This window comes from Cherax quadricarinatus, chromosome 57 (genome assembly GCF_038502225.1).
Source record: "Cherax quadricarinatus isolate ZL_2023a chromosome 57, ASM3850222v1, whole genome shotgun sequence".
Lineage (NCBI taxonomy): Eukaryota > Metazoa > Arthropoda > Malacostraca > Decapoda > Parastacidae > Cherax > Cherax quadricarinatus.
The window spans coordinates 28,394,349-28,410,436 of NC_091348.1; the positions used below are offsets into that span (position 1 = coordinate 28,394,349).

Sequence of the window (16,088 nt, forward strand, 5' to 3'; positions counted from 1 at the left end):
CGTACGAGCCACAGCCCGGCTGATCAGGAAAGGTGCTTGTCCAGTGCCAGCCTGCCAGGGGTCTGTTGGTAATCCCCCTGATGTGTGCTGGGAGGCAGTTGAACAGTCTCGGTCCCCTGACACTTATTGTATGGTCTCTTAACGTGCTAGTGACACCCCTGATACCACCAAGATTCTGCAAGCCACCCTCCACCAGCAACTCCCTCCCTCCACTATCAGAAGACGTTCCTCCTAAGTTCTCTACTGCATGATGCATGCACACCTTGCAAGTGCAGCCAACCCAGGTTCCTTCAACACCACAATCAACGAACTATCCCGCCTCAACAACATGCCAAACTTCAAGTTTCCCGACTCTGCACCTTCTACTGACATTCTGAATATCACTAACATTGTTAACGTCACTGCCCCAACTGACCTGACCCCTTCTGCTGCCCAACCAGCTGTTCTTCAACTAACTCCAGCTGTTGAGAAGCCATTTACCACTAAAACCAACTCATCTATGCAACCAGCCAATGCCTTCCAAGTCTCCAATGCCACCTATCATGACACTGTCAGCAGTCAAGCCGTCACCTAATGGCTCTGCTACACCTGCCCAACCCCTGCCATCAGCTTTCTTCACTGCCACCCGCCGATACTGAGACCACACAAGCTCATCCTACAGATTCTTCTGAAGAGGAAGAGGCTGACATCTACGTCAGAGGACTGGAATGGTACAATTTTGGTTTGTACACTTCTTCATCCTACAACAGTTCGATGCTCTGCAAGGAATTGTACACTAAGCTGTGTGAAGGCACAGTTAAATTCGCCTTTGCAAAACCATTCCTCTTCTCGCTAAAACAAGTACAGTAATATGTCAAGTATCACAACCGACGTGACCTTGGGCACTGGACAACACTGGTCAGGGTGGACCAACAGTGACCTTGGTCACTGGACAACACTGGTCAGGGTGGACCAACAGTGACCTTGGTCACTTGACCACACTGGTCAGGGTGGACCAACAGTGACTTTGGTCACTTGACCACACTGATCAGCGTGGACCAACAGTAACCTTGGTCACTTGATCACACTGGTCAGGGTGGACCAACAGTGACCTTCGTCACTGGATAACACTGGTCAGGGTGGACCAACAGTGACCTTGGTCACCTGACCACACTGGTCAGGGTGGACCAACAGTGGCCTTTGTCACCTGACAACACTGGTCAGGGTGGACCAACAGTAGCCTTGGTCACTTGACCACACTGGTCAGGGTGGACCAACAGTAACCTTGGTCACTTGACCACACTGGTCAGGGTGGACCAACAGTGACCTTGGTCACTTGATCACACTGGTCAGGGTGGACCAACAGTGACCTTCGTCACTGGATAACACTGGTCAGGGTGGACCAACAGTAACCTTGGTCACTTGACCACACTGGTCAGGGTGGACCAACAGTGCCCTTGGTCACTTGACCACACTGGTCAGGGTGGACCAACAGTAACCGTGGTCACCTGACCACACTGGGTGGGACGAGGGAAGACGAATGGTTGGGAGGGAAGAGGGAGGGCTGGATGGGAGGGGAGGAGAGGGAGGGTAAGTAGGGGCAATAACAGTAACAACAGCAAAGCAACAACAGCAGTGGCAGCAACAGCAGCAACAGCAGCAGAAGCAGCAGCAGCAGCAGCAGCAAGAACAGCAGCAGTGGCAGCAACAGCAGCAGAAGCAGCAGCAGCAAGAACAGCAGCAGTAGCAGCAACAGCACCAGAAGCAGCAGCAGCAGTAGCAAGAACAGCAGCAGCTGTACCAACAACAGCAGCTGTACCAACAACAGCAGCTGTACCAACAACAACAACAACAACAACAGCAGCAGCAGCAGACACGGTACATAAAGGTCAAGGTTGCAGACAACAAGGTCTGACTGACGACACAGTTGGGAAATATCTCAGGTAAGATGAAGGTGAGATCTCACTCACACAGGAAGTCTCGTCTCGCCTTAATGACACACCTGAGCATCCCCGCCACACCTGGTAAACCCAGGTCACTCCTCGTCACACCTGGCAAATCCAGGTCACCCCTGGCCACACCTGGTAAACCCAGGTCACTCCTGGCCACACCTGGTAAACCCAGGTCACCCCTGGCCACACCTGGTAAACCCAGGTCACCGCTGACCACCCCTGGTACACCCAGATCACCCCTGGCCACACCTGGTAAACCAAGGTCACTCCTGGCCACACCTGGTAAACCCAGGTCGCCGCTGGCCACACCTGATAAACCCACTACACCCCTGGCCACACATGGTAAACCCAGGTCACCCCTGGCCATACCTGGTAAACCCAGGTCACCCCTGGCCACGCCTGGTAAACCCAGGTCACCCCTGGCCACACCTGGTAAACCCAGGTCACCCCTGGCCACACCTGGTAAACCCAGGTCACCCCTGGCCACACCTGGTAAACCCAAGTCACCCCTGGCCCCACCTGGTAAACCCAGGTCACCACTGGCCACACCTGGTAAACACAGGTCACTGCTGACCACACCTGGTAAACCCAGGACACTCATCACACCTGGTAAACTCAGGTCACCCCTGGCCACATCTAGCACACCCAGGTCACCCCTGGCTACATCTTGCATTCCCAGGTCACATCTGGTAAACCTAGGTCACCCCTGGTACAGTTGGCATATCCCAGGTCACCCCTGGTACAGTTGGCATATCCCAGGTCGCCCGTGGATACACCTGGTATACCCAGGTCACCCTTGATCACACCTGGTAAACCCAGGTCACTCCTGGTTATAACTGGCATACCCAGGTCACCCCTGGTTACACCTGGTAAGCCCAGGTCACCCCTGGCCACACCTGGTAAACCCAGTTCACTCTTCGCTGCATCTGGCATACCCATGTCACCCCTGGCTACACATGGTAAACCCAGTCACTTCTGGCCACACCTGGCAAACCCAGGTCACTTCTGGCCACACCTGGTAAACCCAGGTCACTTCTGGCCACACCTGGTAAACCCAGGTCACTTCTGGTTACACATGGCATACCCAGATCACCAGTGACCACCTCTGGTAAACCCAGGTCACACCTGGCCACACCTACCATACCCAAACAACCCCTGGAAGCATTTGGCATACCCAGATCACCACTGGCTATATCTGGCATACCCAGGTCACCCCTAGCCACACCTGGTAAACCCAGGACACCCCTAGCCACACCTGGTAAACACAGGACACCCCTGGCTACACCTGGCATACCCAGGTCACCCTTGGCCACACCTGGTAAACCCAGGACACCCCTGGCTACATCTGGCATACCGAGGTCACCCCTAGCCACACCTGGTAAACCCAGGACACCCCTAGCCACACCTGGTAAACCCAGGACACCCCTAGCCACACCTGGTAAACCCAGGACACCCCTGGCTACACCTGGCATACCCAGGTCACCCTTGGCCACACCTGGTAAACCCAGGACACCCCTGGCTACATCTGGCATACCCAGGCCACCCCTAGCCACAACTGGTAAACTCAGGTCACCCCTAGCCACACCTGGTAAACCCAGGACACCCCTGGCTACACCTACCATAGCCAGGTCACCCCTGGCCACACCTACCATAGCCAGGTCACCCCTGGCCATACCTACCATAGCCAGGTAACCCTTGGTCACACCTACCATAGCCAGGTCACCCCTGGCTGCATCTGGCATACCTAGGTCACTCCTGGCTACACCTTCCATAGCTATTTACTTCCCCATTATTTATTCCTGTTTTTCATTTATATTCCATTCATACACCTCAATCATATCCCCCCTAATTCTACGTCTTTCTAGAGAGTGCAGATTCAGGGCCCTCAGTCTATCCTCATAGGGAAGATTTCTGATACATGGGATCAACTTTGTCATCCTCCTTTGTACCTTTTTCCAGAGCATTTATATCCATTCTGTAATACGGTGACCAAAGCTGTGCAGCATAATCTAAATGAGGCCTAACCAAGGATACATAGAGTTGAAGAACAACCTGAGGACTCCTATTATTTATGCTTCTTGATATGAAGCCAAGGATTCTGCTAGCTTTATTGCGAACACTTAAGCACTGTTGTCTTGCTTTCAGATTACTGCTAAACAGAACGCACAAATCAGTAATATTAAGATCTACATTATTTAGTTTATATGTGGCATGGTTATTTTCTTGTCCAATGTTAAGAACTTTGCATCTGTCTATATTAAACTGCATCTGCCACTTCTCCAACCACTGCTTCAGTCTATTCAAATCATCCTGGAGTGCTCTAATGTCCTCATTAGAATGAACTAGGCGACCTATTTTGGTGTCATCGGCAAACTTGCATATGTCGCTATTTATTCCCTCATCTATGTCGCTTATGTAAATTGTGAACAACATGGGGCCCAACATTGACCCTTGTGGAACACCACTCATGACGCTTCCCCACTCTGATTTATTCCATTTATGCAAACTCTCTTTGCCTATCTGTCAGCCATGCCTCTACCCAGGAAAAAAATTTCTCCTCCTATTTCGTGTGACTTAATTTTCCTCAATAGTCTCTGATGTGGAACTCTATCAAAAGTCTTACTGAAGTCCATATACACAATATTATATTCATTACCATGATCTACCTCCTCAAATACCTTTGTGGAAATTTATTTGGTCCAAATAGTTCCACAGCTCAGATCCAGCATGAGCGTCTGGTCGTCTGAGCCGAGCGGCCCTTAAACCCTCCCAAACACGGCATTCTCTGGTTGGCGGTTGGTAAGCTTATTTAATTTATAGATTTACTCTTCAGTGAAGGAGTAGGTAGGTTTACTGGTAGTACACTCATATTAGGTTTACTAAGGCATCTGTAGATAATGATAGAGTAGACCTAAGACCTTAACATAGGTAGTAATAGGCCGATAATGTAGGCAAACATTAGGATAAGTTAGCTAGGGAGAACTGGCAGCCCTAGCTTGAATGGCGGGGCGCAGGTCACAAAGACAGAATAGCGTCCTTCTTACGATAGACACCGACTGGACGAGACGTGCCGTGAACAGCAGGCGGCGCCCCCACGTGTCTTCACATCTGAGACCTGGGGAAATCTGGTAGAGGCACCTCGATGTACCGTAGATGATCTCCTCCATCAGCCCATACAGTAAGACGAGATATTCACCTTTTCCCGTAGGATCTGGCCAGTGACTTAGGAGATTGTGGGTTGAGTTACTGTGGGCTCGGCGTGCTACAGAGAGAGAGCATGCCCAGTAAGTACCAGCGTCTCAGAGCCGTTTGAAGCTAGCGTCTGAGTCTGCATAGTTATACTAGGGGATACATACCCTCTTGGATATAGGAATTTCTGAGGTGCAGGCAGGACACTAATAACGATTGAATATTGCAGGAATTAATGCTCCCGGTTGCACGTGGTTCCCAAGGGGAAGTCCAAGGGGGCTAAAGCTAGGCTTAGGAAGTTGAAGATCAGGATATATGCTGCAACACCAAGTAAGTTAGTCCTTTATACGTGCATGCAGGCGAGGTTTCTTGCAATACCAATCATTTGTGAAAATCTGTCCTATAAGCCACTTGTGAGGCTGAGGTACCCACCTCAGAGCTCGGTGTCAACAGAGTTTGCCAGGGTAGGCGACTCACTTGGAGGCAGTCCACACAAATTTTCACAAAAGTGGTCCTTCGAAAACCGGATGTGGAATAGCTAGGTTAAGCTATCATAGCTAGGCCACAGTTAGGAACCAGTTTTACAGAGTTAGGTTAAGCTATCATAGCTAGGCCAGAGTTAGGTTAAGCTATCATAGCTAGGCCACAGTTAGGAACCAGTTTAAAAAAGTTAGGTTAAGTTAGCACACCTAGGTCAAAGTTACTCAGAGGCTAGGCCAAGCTGACTATACACAGAAGTTGTTATTTGCAGTAATTTACAGGCAGGCCAGGTAGGCTAGAGAAGCTTGTGAATTTAATTATTTACAGTGATTACAAGTAATCCAGAGTAGGAGACTTGTGTGTTAATTACTTACAGTGGATTTGCAAGGTAGCCACAGTTAGGCTAGGCTTGTGCAATATTTACAAAAGGTTATAGTAGCTAGGACAGATTTAACCTAGTTATTATTTACAGGGAGTTATAAAGCCAGGTTTAAGTTATAGCACACTAGCTAGGTTAGGATTTACCTTATCCAACCATCCACGCTAAACAGAGTAAGCTGGGCTCAGTTAGGCCAAGCTGTTTACATACATTATTTATTTACTGTTTCACAAGTTGAATTGTTGAATTTACTTGTGTTAACCAAGTGATTTTAATTTGTATACTGCACTTTTATTGTGATTTTCATTGTCTTCGATTCATGTTAGTTAGTTTAATATGTTTATTATGCACCCCATACCCATCCTGTGGGCGATTCATGTTAATGTGGGATTTGTGAATTGTACCTGAGACTAGGTTAAGTCCTGTAATTATTTGCTGGCATTGTACAGTTAAGTGCTAGATTAAGCTTTCACATCGATACACATTTTTGATTGGGATTTGAGAGCTAACAGGGTACATTTTGATTCAGAGTAGAGTCAATATAATAAAGAAAGAGAATTGTTAAGCTTGTTGAGAAGCCTTGAGACTCGTTCATTCTCACCTAATACCGTTTGTGCTGTGGGGTGGGCTAATTGAAATACAAATTAGCACCGTGATCTTAACTAAACCGCAACTATGGTAGGTGAAGATGCAGTACCAGCTGTCCCAGCTCTAAGTCAATTAAAGCGGTCTATGGGAGCCTATAAGGGGCGCCTGAGCAAAGCATGTGAGGAGTGTCATATGGCCAGGCAAGATCAGGACGTAGACTGGGAGGAACTAGAGAGTTGCCTGAAACCTTTGGAGCAAAGACTGGAGGCCTTTGAGAGATCATTTATCCTTTATGAGACAGAGGCCTATACTACAGGTGAGTCTGAATATACGGTCGAAGTAGCACGGACAGACTATGACGAACGAAGGGCAGAGTGTAAAGCAGAGATGAGACTCTGCAGGCGGTTAATAAAGACTTTGAAGGCCGGTACAGCAGGGGCAGCAAATGTTTCAAAGAACACGAACAACGGCACGCCTGTTAATGTGTTGCCCAGATTGCCCCAGTTGAATTTACCAACGTTTGACGGAACCTTAACAGAGTACATTGCTTTCTGGGATCAGTTTAGAGCCCAGATAGATGACAGAAATGATTTGTCAGATGCCGTCAAGTTGCAGTATTTGCGGTCGCAGCTCAAGGGTAAAGCCTTAGATCTGGTCCGGCACTACCCGATTACTGACACTAATTACCAACATGCCAAAGACCAATTAGAAGACATGTTTGGCAACACTGAGGAGATAAAGGTAGCTATACTTTATCGGTTGTTGGATCTAGAGGCTTGCCGACATGACCGTCAAAGTCTAGAGAAGTTCCGTATTGAGGTTATGAGCTTGTCCAATAGTTTCAGAGATTTGCATGATGAGAATGATTCAAAATGAATCCTTAGCCAGGTGATTCAGAGGAAACTGGCTAGCACGACAGTGCATGAGTTACACTTAAAACATCGGACGAATAGGTTCACGATAAACCAAATTATTGAAGGGTTAGGGGATCTCATATCTCACCTGAGCATAGGTCAGGGGGAGAAATTACCTACCAAGGAGAAGTCGGTCGACTTCCCCAGACATTCGAGAGATAGACCTAAACCACCTCCCACTAAAGTAGGCACGTATTATGCCCAGGGCGAACCCTCCACCCACAGGGCCAAGGGAGAAGCCACTAAAGCGGCCAGTATGAGACGGTGCGTGTTTTGTGAAGAAGAACACGCTAGTTCAGGGTGTTCAAGCTTCACCACCTATAACCAAAGGGTTCAACGGCTAAGAGAGTTGAGACTTTGTTTCAAGTGTTGTGGAGAACATTTTGCCAGGGACTGTAACACCATGCTCAGGGAGTATCGGGGCTGCCGGAAGGGAAAGCACCACAGTGCACTGTGTCCTAATGATGCCGGATTAGCACAAGTTAAGGAGAGCAAACCGCAAGAAAGGGCGGAGAGCAAGAACAAGTCAGAAGTAGCGATGAGTGTGGTGAGTACGGCACCGAGAATTTGTTCTGGTGAGCAGTTTCAAGGCTCGGTGGCCTTGCCCACCATAATGGCGGTGGTCGCGAAAGGGAAGAAGTCTGAAACAACCCGTTTGTTCTTCGACAGTGGGGCACAGAGATCCTTCATAGCGGAGAGTCTAGCCACTAGGTTGAAGCTGGAGACAGTTGGTAAAGTTGACATGAAGGTGGAAGGGTTTGGTGGGGAAGTCCCACGCAGGTCTTATCCAGTAGTCAATGTGACGGTCAGGTTAGCCGGGCATCGATGGGAAATTTCAGCCTTGATGGTGAAGAGGCTGCCCAATATCATTACCACTAGGGGACTGGCTGCAGCAGTCAAACGTTTGAGGGAGTTGGGTGTGAAGCTAGCAGAGCCAGACATTGCTACAGACAATGTTAGTAATGTAGGCATCTTGGTAGGAGGGGATTACCTAGACGAGTTCGTGTCTACGAGAAGGGTTATCAAGGAGGGTGTGGGCCTGTACAGGACTCCAGCGGGGTACATCGTAGGAGGCAGAATACCAGCTCACTTCCCTGTGACCCCGGGAAAGGAGGGCTCTGGTATTACAGCGACTGAGGCTGTACTGGTGATGCGGATTGGTGTGCACGAAGGCCTGTCAGAGGCGCAAGTTGGCATATCCGACAGTGAGCCGGTCCATAAACTATGGGACCTGGATGTAGTAGGTATTAAAGGTGACCAGCCGCCCCCCGAACATGAAGAGACGTATCGAGATTACTTGAACCATGTGCAGTTCAGGGACGGGCAGTATTGGGTGCGACTCCCATGGAAACCGGGCCACCCAACGCTGCCCACTAATTTCAAGAGGGCACGTGGTCAGTTGAATTCATTGGTGAACAGCCTGACCAAGAAGGGTCTGGTGGGGAAATATGATGATATTATTAAGGAACAGCTGGCCCTTGGGTTCATCGAGAAAGTGCCCAATGCCAGCCCTGGGGAAAACACCCATTATCTTCCACACATGGCAGTCACCAAGGAGTCGGTAACCACTCCCATCAGAGTAGTCTTCAACTGCAGCTCGCAGGCGAGTCCCCAAGAGTCATCGTTGAACGACTGTCTGCTCACAGGGCCCTCCCTGACGCAGAAATTAGCAGATGTGTTGTCGAGATTCAGGACGGAACAGTACGCCTATGCGGCAGACATTAGCAAAGCCTTCCTACGTATTGGGTTGCAGCCACAGGATAGGGACTACACAAGGTTCTTGTGGTTGGCTAACAGGGAGATGCCCAAGCAAGGGTATGATACCTATAGATTCAGGGCAGTGTTGTTTGGTGCCACTAGTTCACCATTCCTATTACAGGCTACCATAGACTACCACCTTGTGAACTGTAACAGCCCGCTTAAAGAATTACTGAAGACCCTATTTTATGTAGACAACATGCAGGGTACCACCTCAGATGAAAGGCTGTTGATGGATATTTACCGAGAGTCTAATCAGGAGATGCTCTCGGTTAACATGCCATTGAGAGAATGGGTGACAAACAATCCAACGTTGCGGGGCATGGTGGAACATGACTATACTGGCTACTCAGTGCCTGAGGTAACATCGGTGTTGGGACTGGAATGGGAAATCAAGGAAGACAGACTTAGGCTAAAGAGGAAGCCTGATGGGGAAGGGAAGCTGACCAGGAGGTCTTTGCTGAGCAAAGTGCAGACTGCCTTCGATCCTTTGGGTTTGTTGACACCCATCACCATTCGAGGGAGGATGCTAGTACAACAGACCTGGGAGCCGAACCTAGGTTGGGACGACCCACTGCCAGAAACAGTCTGCCAGGAGTGGGATCTGGTTAACAAAGACCTAGCGGAATTGCACGAGTTCACATTCCCCAGGTCCATCGGGTGCACCGGGCGGGATTATGACTTGCACGTCTTCTGTGATGCCTCCTCCAGGGCCTATGGGGCAGTAGCGTATTTGGTTGCCGGGGACCAAGTCAATCTGGTCACCAGTCGTGCGCGGGTGACACCCCTGAAGGATTGCTCGATCCCAAAGCTAGAGCTCACGGCGATGTTGCTGGGAGCAAGACTGGGTAAGTACGTAGAGGAGGTGTTAAGTAATCTGAGGGTGACACACACCTATGTATGGACAGACTCGGAGGTGGCCTTACAGTGGGTCCAGAATGACAGGTCTAAGCTCCCCTATGTCAGGAATCGGGTAAAGGAGATACGGGAACTACAGTCAACGTCAACAATTCTGTATGTGCCTACAGACCAAAACCCAGCCGACCTGATAAGCCGAGGGGTGACACACAGAAAGTTGAGTAAAAACGAGCTTTGGTTCAAAGGCCCAGACTGGTTACCGGCAAGGGATTGCTGGCCGGAGCAGAAATTCGTGGAGACAATCAGCAGCATAGTACATTTTGCGGGGGAACACGACACTGAATTATTTGACCCCAGGCGCTACTCCTCGTGGAGAAAACTTATAGGAGTCACGGAAATGGTATTTCGATTCGTGAGGAAGCTGCATGACAAGGTAAGCCAAGGTCGACAGTTGTCTCTAGTGGGTCCCAGAGAATATTGGATAAGGCAGTACCAAAGGGGGAGGTTTCCAGGAGTGCTGGAAGTACTTGCGACCCGGCAGCAGGTTATGGCGTCAGGACGCGTGTCCAACGATGACGACTCAGGGAACAGCAAATTGGTTCACTCATTGGGATTGTTCCTAGATCATGCGGGGCTAATAAGATGCAGGGGAAGAATACAAAACTCTGAGCTCAGCTATGGGGCCAAACATCCCGTGCTGCTGGGAAAGGAGGGATGGGCGACAGAGCTATTGATACAAGATGCCCATCAGAGGACCTTACATGGGGGGTTTGGAGATACCCTCACCTGCCTACGTCAGAATTACTGGGTACTGAAGGGTCGAGCTGCCGTCAAAAGGGTGCTAAAGAGTTGCACGGTCTGCCGGCGGTACGATGGGAGGACCCTACCCTACCCAGGTCCACCACCGCTGCCTCAGGAGCGGGTACATAGTGACAGGCCCTTTGAGACTGTAGGAATAGACTATACTGGGGCTATCACATTGAAGAACCCAGGAGACGTTAAGGAGGGTCCTCAGAAAGTATATGTCTGCCTGTTTACCTGTGCCACTACTCGAGTGGTGCATTTGGAGTTGGCAGAAGATATGACGACAGAGACTTTCGTGAAGTTGTTCAGGAGGTTTACTGCCAGATTCTCGTGCCCGCGATTGATTATCTCGGACAATGGCACAAGCTTTAGGGCGGCCGATAAAGTTTTCAGGAATCTTAGGGACAACGGAGAAGTACGAGAACACCTGAAGAGAATAGAGTGCGAGTGGAGGTTCATAGCTCCCAGGGCACCCTGGCAAGGGGGATTCTATGAACGCATGGTGGGCACAGTCAAAAGGTGCATTCGGAAGGTCTTGCACGGCAGGAGGGTGAGCTGTGATGAACTGAGGACAGTGTTAGTTGAGATAGAGGCAAGAGTTAATAACAGGCCTCTGACCTACGTACAGAATGGGATTGACGAGCAAGAAGCTCTCACCCCAATCACATGCTGTTTGGAAGAAGGATTGAGCCCTTCCCCGCAATTTTGAGTCAGTCTTCCAAGGAGCTGGATTATTATGGGCCAGATGGTCCCCCCATCAATGAAGAACTGCACAGGAGTCACAACAGACTGGTGAACATCCTGGACAAATGGAACCAGGTGTGGCGCAGGGATTACTTGACAACCTTGCGGGAACATTTCTATGGTGCCGACCCCGAGGCGAATAAGATGATGCTAAGTGAAGGGGACCTGGTGCTGGTAGAATCCGAGGCGCCGAGGGCATACTGGCCTCTTGGCCTGGTAGTGTCAACCCACCCAGACAAGGCTGGGCGGTTGAGAATGGTGAAAGTGAGAATGAACGGTGTCGAGATTATAAGACCCATCAACAGGCTTTTGCCTCTCGAGGTCCACACGGTGGGACCGGGACATGAGAAATCAGACCAGAGGTTGAGCGAGCTGAGCGGCCGGACGACCCGTCGAACGGCGCTCGAGTCCAGGGCCCACTGGGGGGGCCTGCGGGAGGCAGACTTGATCTAGACTTAGCGCCTACCTTCGCCGGCGGGAGGATGTGGAAATTTATTTGGTCCAAATAGTTCCACAGCTCAGATCCAGCATGAGCGTCTGGTCGTCTGAGCCGAGCGGCCCTTAAACCCTCCCAAACACGGCATTCTCTGGTTGGCGGTTGGTAAGCTTATTTAATTTATAGATTTACTCTTCAGTGAAGGAGTAGGTAGGTTTACTGGTAGTACACTCATATTAGGTTTACTAAGGCATCTGTAGATAATGATAGAGTAGACCTAAGACCTTAACATAGGTAGTAATAGGCCGATAATGTAGGCAAACATTAGGATAAGTTAGCTAGGGAGAACTGGCAGCCCTAGCTTGAATGGCGGGGCGCAGGTCACAAAGACAGAATAGCGTCCTTCTTACGATAGACACCGACTGGACGAGACGTGCCGTGAACAGCAGGCGGCGCCCCCACGTGTCTTCACATCTGAGACCTGGGGAAATCTGGTAGAGGCACCTCGATGTACCGTAGATGATCTCCTCCATCAGCCCATACAGTAAGACGAGATATTCACCTTTTCCCGTAGGATCTGGCCAGTGACTTAGGAGATTGTGGGTTGAGTTACTGTGGGCTCGGCGTGCTACAGAGAGAGAGCATGCCCAGTAAGTACCAGCGTCTCAGAGCCGTTTGAAGCTAGCGTCTGAGTCTGCATAGTTATACTAGGGGATACATACCCTCTTGGATATAGGAATTTCTGAGGTGCAGGCAGGACACTAATAACGATTGAATATTGCAGGAATTAATGCTCCCGGTTGCACGTGGTTCCCAAGGGGAAGTCCAAGGGGGCTAAAGCTAGGCTTAGGAAGTTGAAGATCAGGATATATGCTGCAACACAAAGTAAGTTAGTCCTTTATACGTGCATGCAGGCGAGGTTTCTTGCAATACCAATCATTTGTGAAAATCTGTCCTATAAGCCACTTGTGAGGCTGAGGTACCCACCTCAGAGCTCGGTGTCAACAGAGTTTGCCAGGGTAGGCGACTCACTTGGAGGCAGTCCACACAAATTTTCACAACCTTAGTGAAAAGAGTTAGTAAATTCGTAAGGCAGGAACGCCCCCTTGTAAAAACCATGGTGAGATTCATTAATCAATTTATGCCTTTCAAGATGGCTACAAATTGCCTCGGCAATTATTGATTCCACAAATTTTTCCCAATATGGAGGTAAGGCTTACTGGTCTATAGTTCGAAGGTAAGAACCTGTCTCCTGCTTTGTAAACAGGTATCACATTTGCCATTTTCCACTTGTCTAGCACTATGCCAGTTCGTAGTGATATGTTGAAAAGATTAGCCATAAGTTTGCTAAGTTCCTCTTTATATTCCTTTAAAACCCTTGCAAACAATTCATCAGGGCCTGGGGATTTGTTAGGTTTTAATTTCTCTATTTGTCTGAGGACCATGTCACTAGTTACCTTAATCGAGCATAGTTTATTATCGTTCTGTTCTACATAATTTATTATTTCTGGCATTTCACTAGTATCTTCCTGCGAAAAAACTGAGAGGAAATTTTACACATTTCCTTATCACTGACAGTAATCTGACCTGAGTTACTTTTGAGTGAGCCTATCTTGTTCCTAATCTGACTTCTATATACCTGAAAGAAATCTTTTGGGCTAGTAGACCTGCTGCAATGTTCCTCTCTAGCGTGATCTGTTGCCATGTATGAGGTACAGAGACCAAGATGCTTCCAGGCAACAGGTTCAGCTCCTCTGGCTGAAGATGTTTTATATACTGATTAGTGATGATTCAAGAATTCTGCATTTCCATGTGTTCTCTAATACTACGCGGTGATATAAGTGGTTGTGGAAGTTTGTGAGTGTAAAATACTGGTGTTGTTGAGGTGGTCCATTCTGATGGCATACTGGTGTTCAGAAATGCGAGTGCTGCAGTCTCTTGAAGTTTATCCCACATATACTGGGTTACAGTCGTTGCAAGGGATTGTATATACTAACTTATTATTGGTGTCCGTTACTGGTGATATACCTGACTGTAGTATAAGCAGTGGTCTACACTTGGAATTTAGTGTTGGAGAAAATACTGGAGATACCTTTAGCAATAAGACAAAGTACTATGTATCTTCTTTCTGTGGTGTTTCATGTAGGTGAACTGAAGATGTGTGCACGACGCCTGCAGTCTCCGATGAATTGACGAGGATAGTGAAGTTCAGAGAAAAATCTGTTCTAGGGAAGAACATTGTCGTTCAAGAACTCACTGCTGCTGATATGGAGAACACCAAGACTGAACGCCACATTTAATGTTGGTGTCATGGAACAAGTAGAGATGGAGAAGATTGTTTTATGTTGTTGTTGAGGAATGAGTAGAGACAGAGAAGATCGTGTTGATTAATGTTGTTGTCATGAAGCAGAAATTGAGATTGTGTTGATTGGTAGTCTTGCGGTAGACTCTGCAACATGGTTAATGATCATACTTGCAGAGAACATCAAGGAAAGGTAGTGCCACTGACTCTCCCTTCAGGTGTTAACTGGATAGAAGGCTCGACCTGGTAGAAGGCTCGACCTGGTAGAAGGCTTGACCTGGTAGAAGGCTTGACCTGGTAGAAGGCTCGACCTGGTAGAAGGCTCAACCTGATAGAAGGCCCGACCTGGTAGAAGGCTCGACCTGGTAGAAGGCTCGACCTGGTAGAAGGCTCAACCTGATAGAAGGCCCGACCTGGTAGAAGGCTCGACCTGGTAGAAAGCTCGACCTGGTAGAAAGCTCGACCTGGTAGAAGGCTTGACCTGGTAGAAGGCTCAACCTGATAGAAGGCCCGACCTGGTAGAAGGCTCGACCTGGTAGAAGGCTCGACCTGGTAGAAGGCTCGACCTGGTAGAAGGCTCGACCTGGTAGAAGGCTCAACCTGATAGCAGGCCCGACCTGGTAGAAGGCTCGACCTGGTAGAAAGCTCGACCTGGTAGAAGGCTTGACCTGGTAGAAGGCTCAACCTGATAGAAGGCCCGACCTGGTAGAAGGCTCGACCTGGTAGAAAGCTCGACCTGGTAGAAGGCTCAACCTGATAGAAGGCCCGACCTGGTAGGATAGTTGGACAGAAGGTTCGACCTGGTTGAGTTCATGTTGACGTACACGGACGCTGAATCATCTAGGAGCTGTGATGAGTATGTCAACAACATAAACAAAAAAATGCAACTAACATAAACACTGTACAAACAGTATCATACCGAGTTATAATAACCAGCACGGATTAAAACCCCAATTCAATAATTAATGCCAAAAGACTCTCCTAAAACTTCCCCGGGGTCCTACAGGCACCTCGGTAATTATAAAAACCGCAATGAGGGCGGAAACACCCTAATCTGAGGGCATTTTTTTAAAATAAGATCGAGAGTGCGCATCACACCACAAGCTACATAAGGGGAGGCAGAAGCACCTGTGAACCAGTTGCTATGAGGGGAGATGTCTCTCTCTGATCCTCAGTCTAGAGAGACTGTTGAAGGATCAAGGTTAAACACACTCACTCTTTCTAATCTTCTGTAACTTAATTTCTGGTCTGTAGAGTCCAACGACCCTACTTGCCAGGGCGAGGGATGTGCACACCTCACATATGCCAGGGCGAGGGATGTGCACACCTCACATATGCCAGGGCGAGGGATGTGCACACCTCACATATGCCAGGGCGAGGGATGTGCACACCTCACATATGCTAGGGCGAGGGATGTGCACACTGTACATATGCCAGGGCGAGGGATGTGCACACCTCACATATGCCAGGGCGAGGGATGTGCACACCTCACATATGCCAGGGCGAGGGATGTGCACACCTCACATATGCCAGGGCGAGGGATGTGCACACCTCACATATGCCAGGGCGAGGGATGTGCACACCTCACATATGCTAGGGCGAGGGATGTGCACACCTCACATATGCTAGGTTGAGGGTGTGCACACCTCACATATGCTAGGTTGAGGGTGTGCACACCTCACATATGCTAGGTTGAGGATGTGCA

General features: G+C 49.1%; 1 protein-coding gene across 1 annotated transcript; it reads right to left on the reverse strand.

The window, feature by feature from the left end:
- Positions 1-1,875: 1,875 nt before the first annotated feature.
- Positions 1,876-15,774, reverse strand: LOC138854401 (elastin-like). The gene is made up of 2 exons (XM_070097441.1): positions 13,144-15,774; positions 1,876-4,609 (listed from the first exon to the last, which is right to left on the reverse strand). The coding sequence occupies exon 2, from the start codon at positions 3,701-3,703 to the stop codon at positions 2,882-2,884; it is 822 nt and encodes a 273-aa protein (XP_069953542.1). The 5' UTR covers positions 3,704-4,609; positions 13,144-15,774; the 3' UTR covers positions 1,876-2,881.
- Positions 15,775-16,088: the final 314 nt, after the last annotated feature.

What these genes read in the sequence shown, in the direction of transcription:
- LOC138854401 (XM_070097441.1), bottom strand. Translation starts at nt 3,703, where the DNA reads ATGGAAGGTGTAGCCAGGAGTGACCTAGGTATGCCAGATGCAGCCAGG.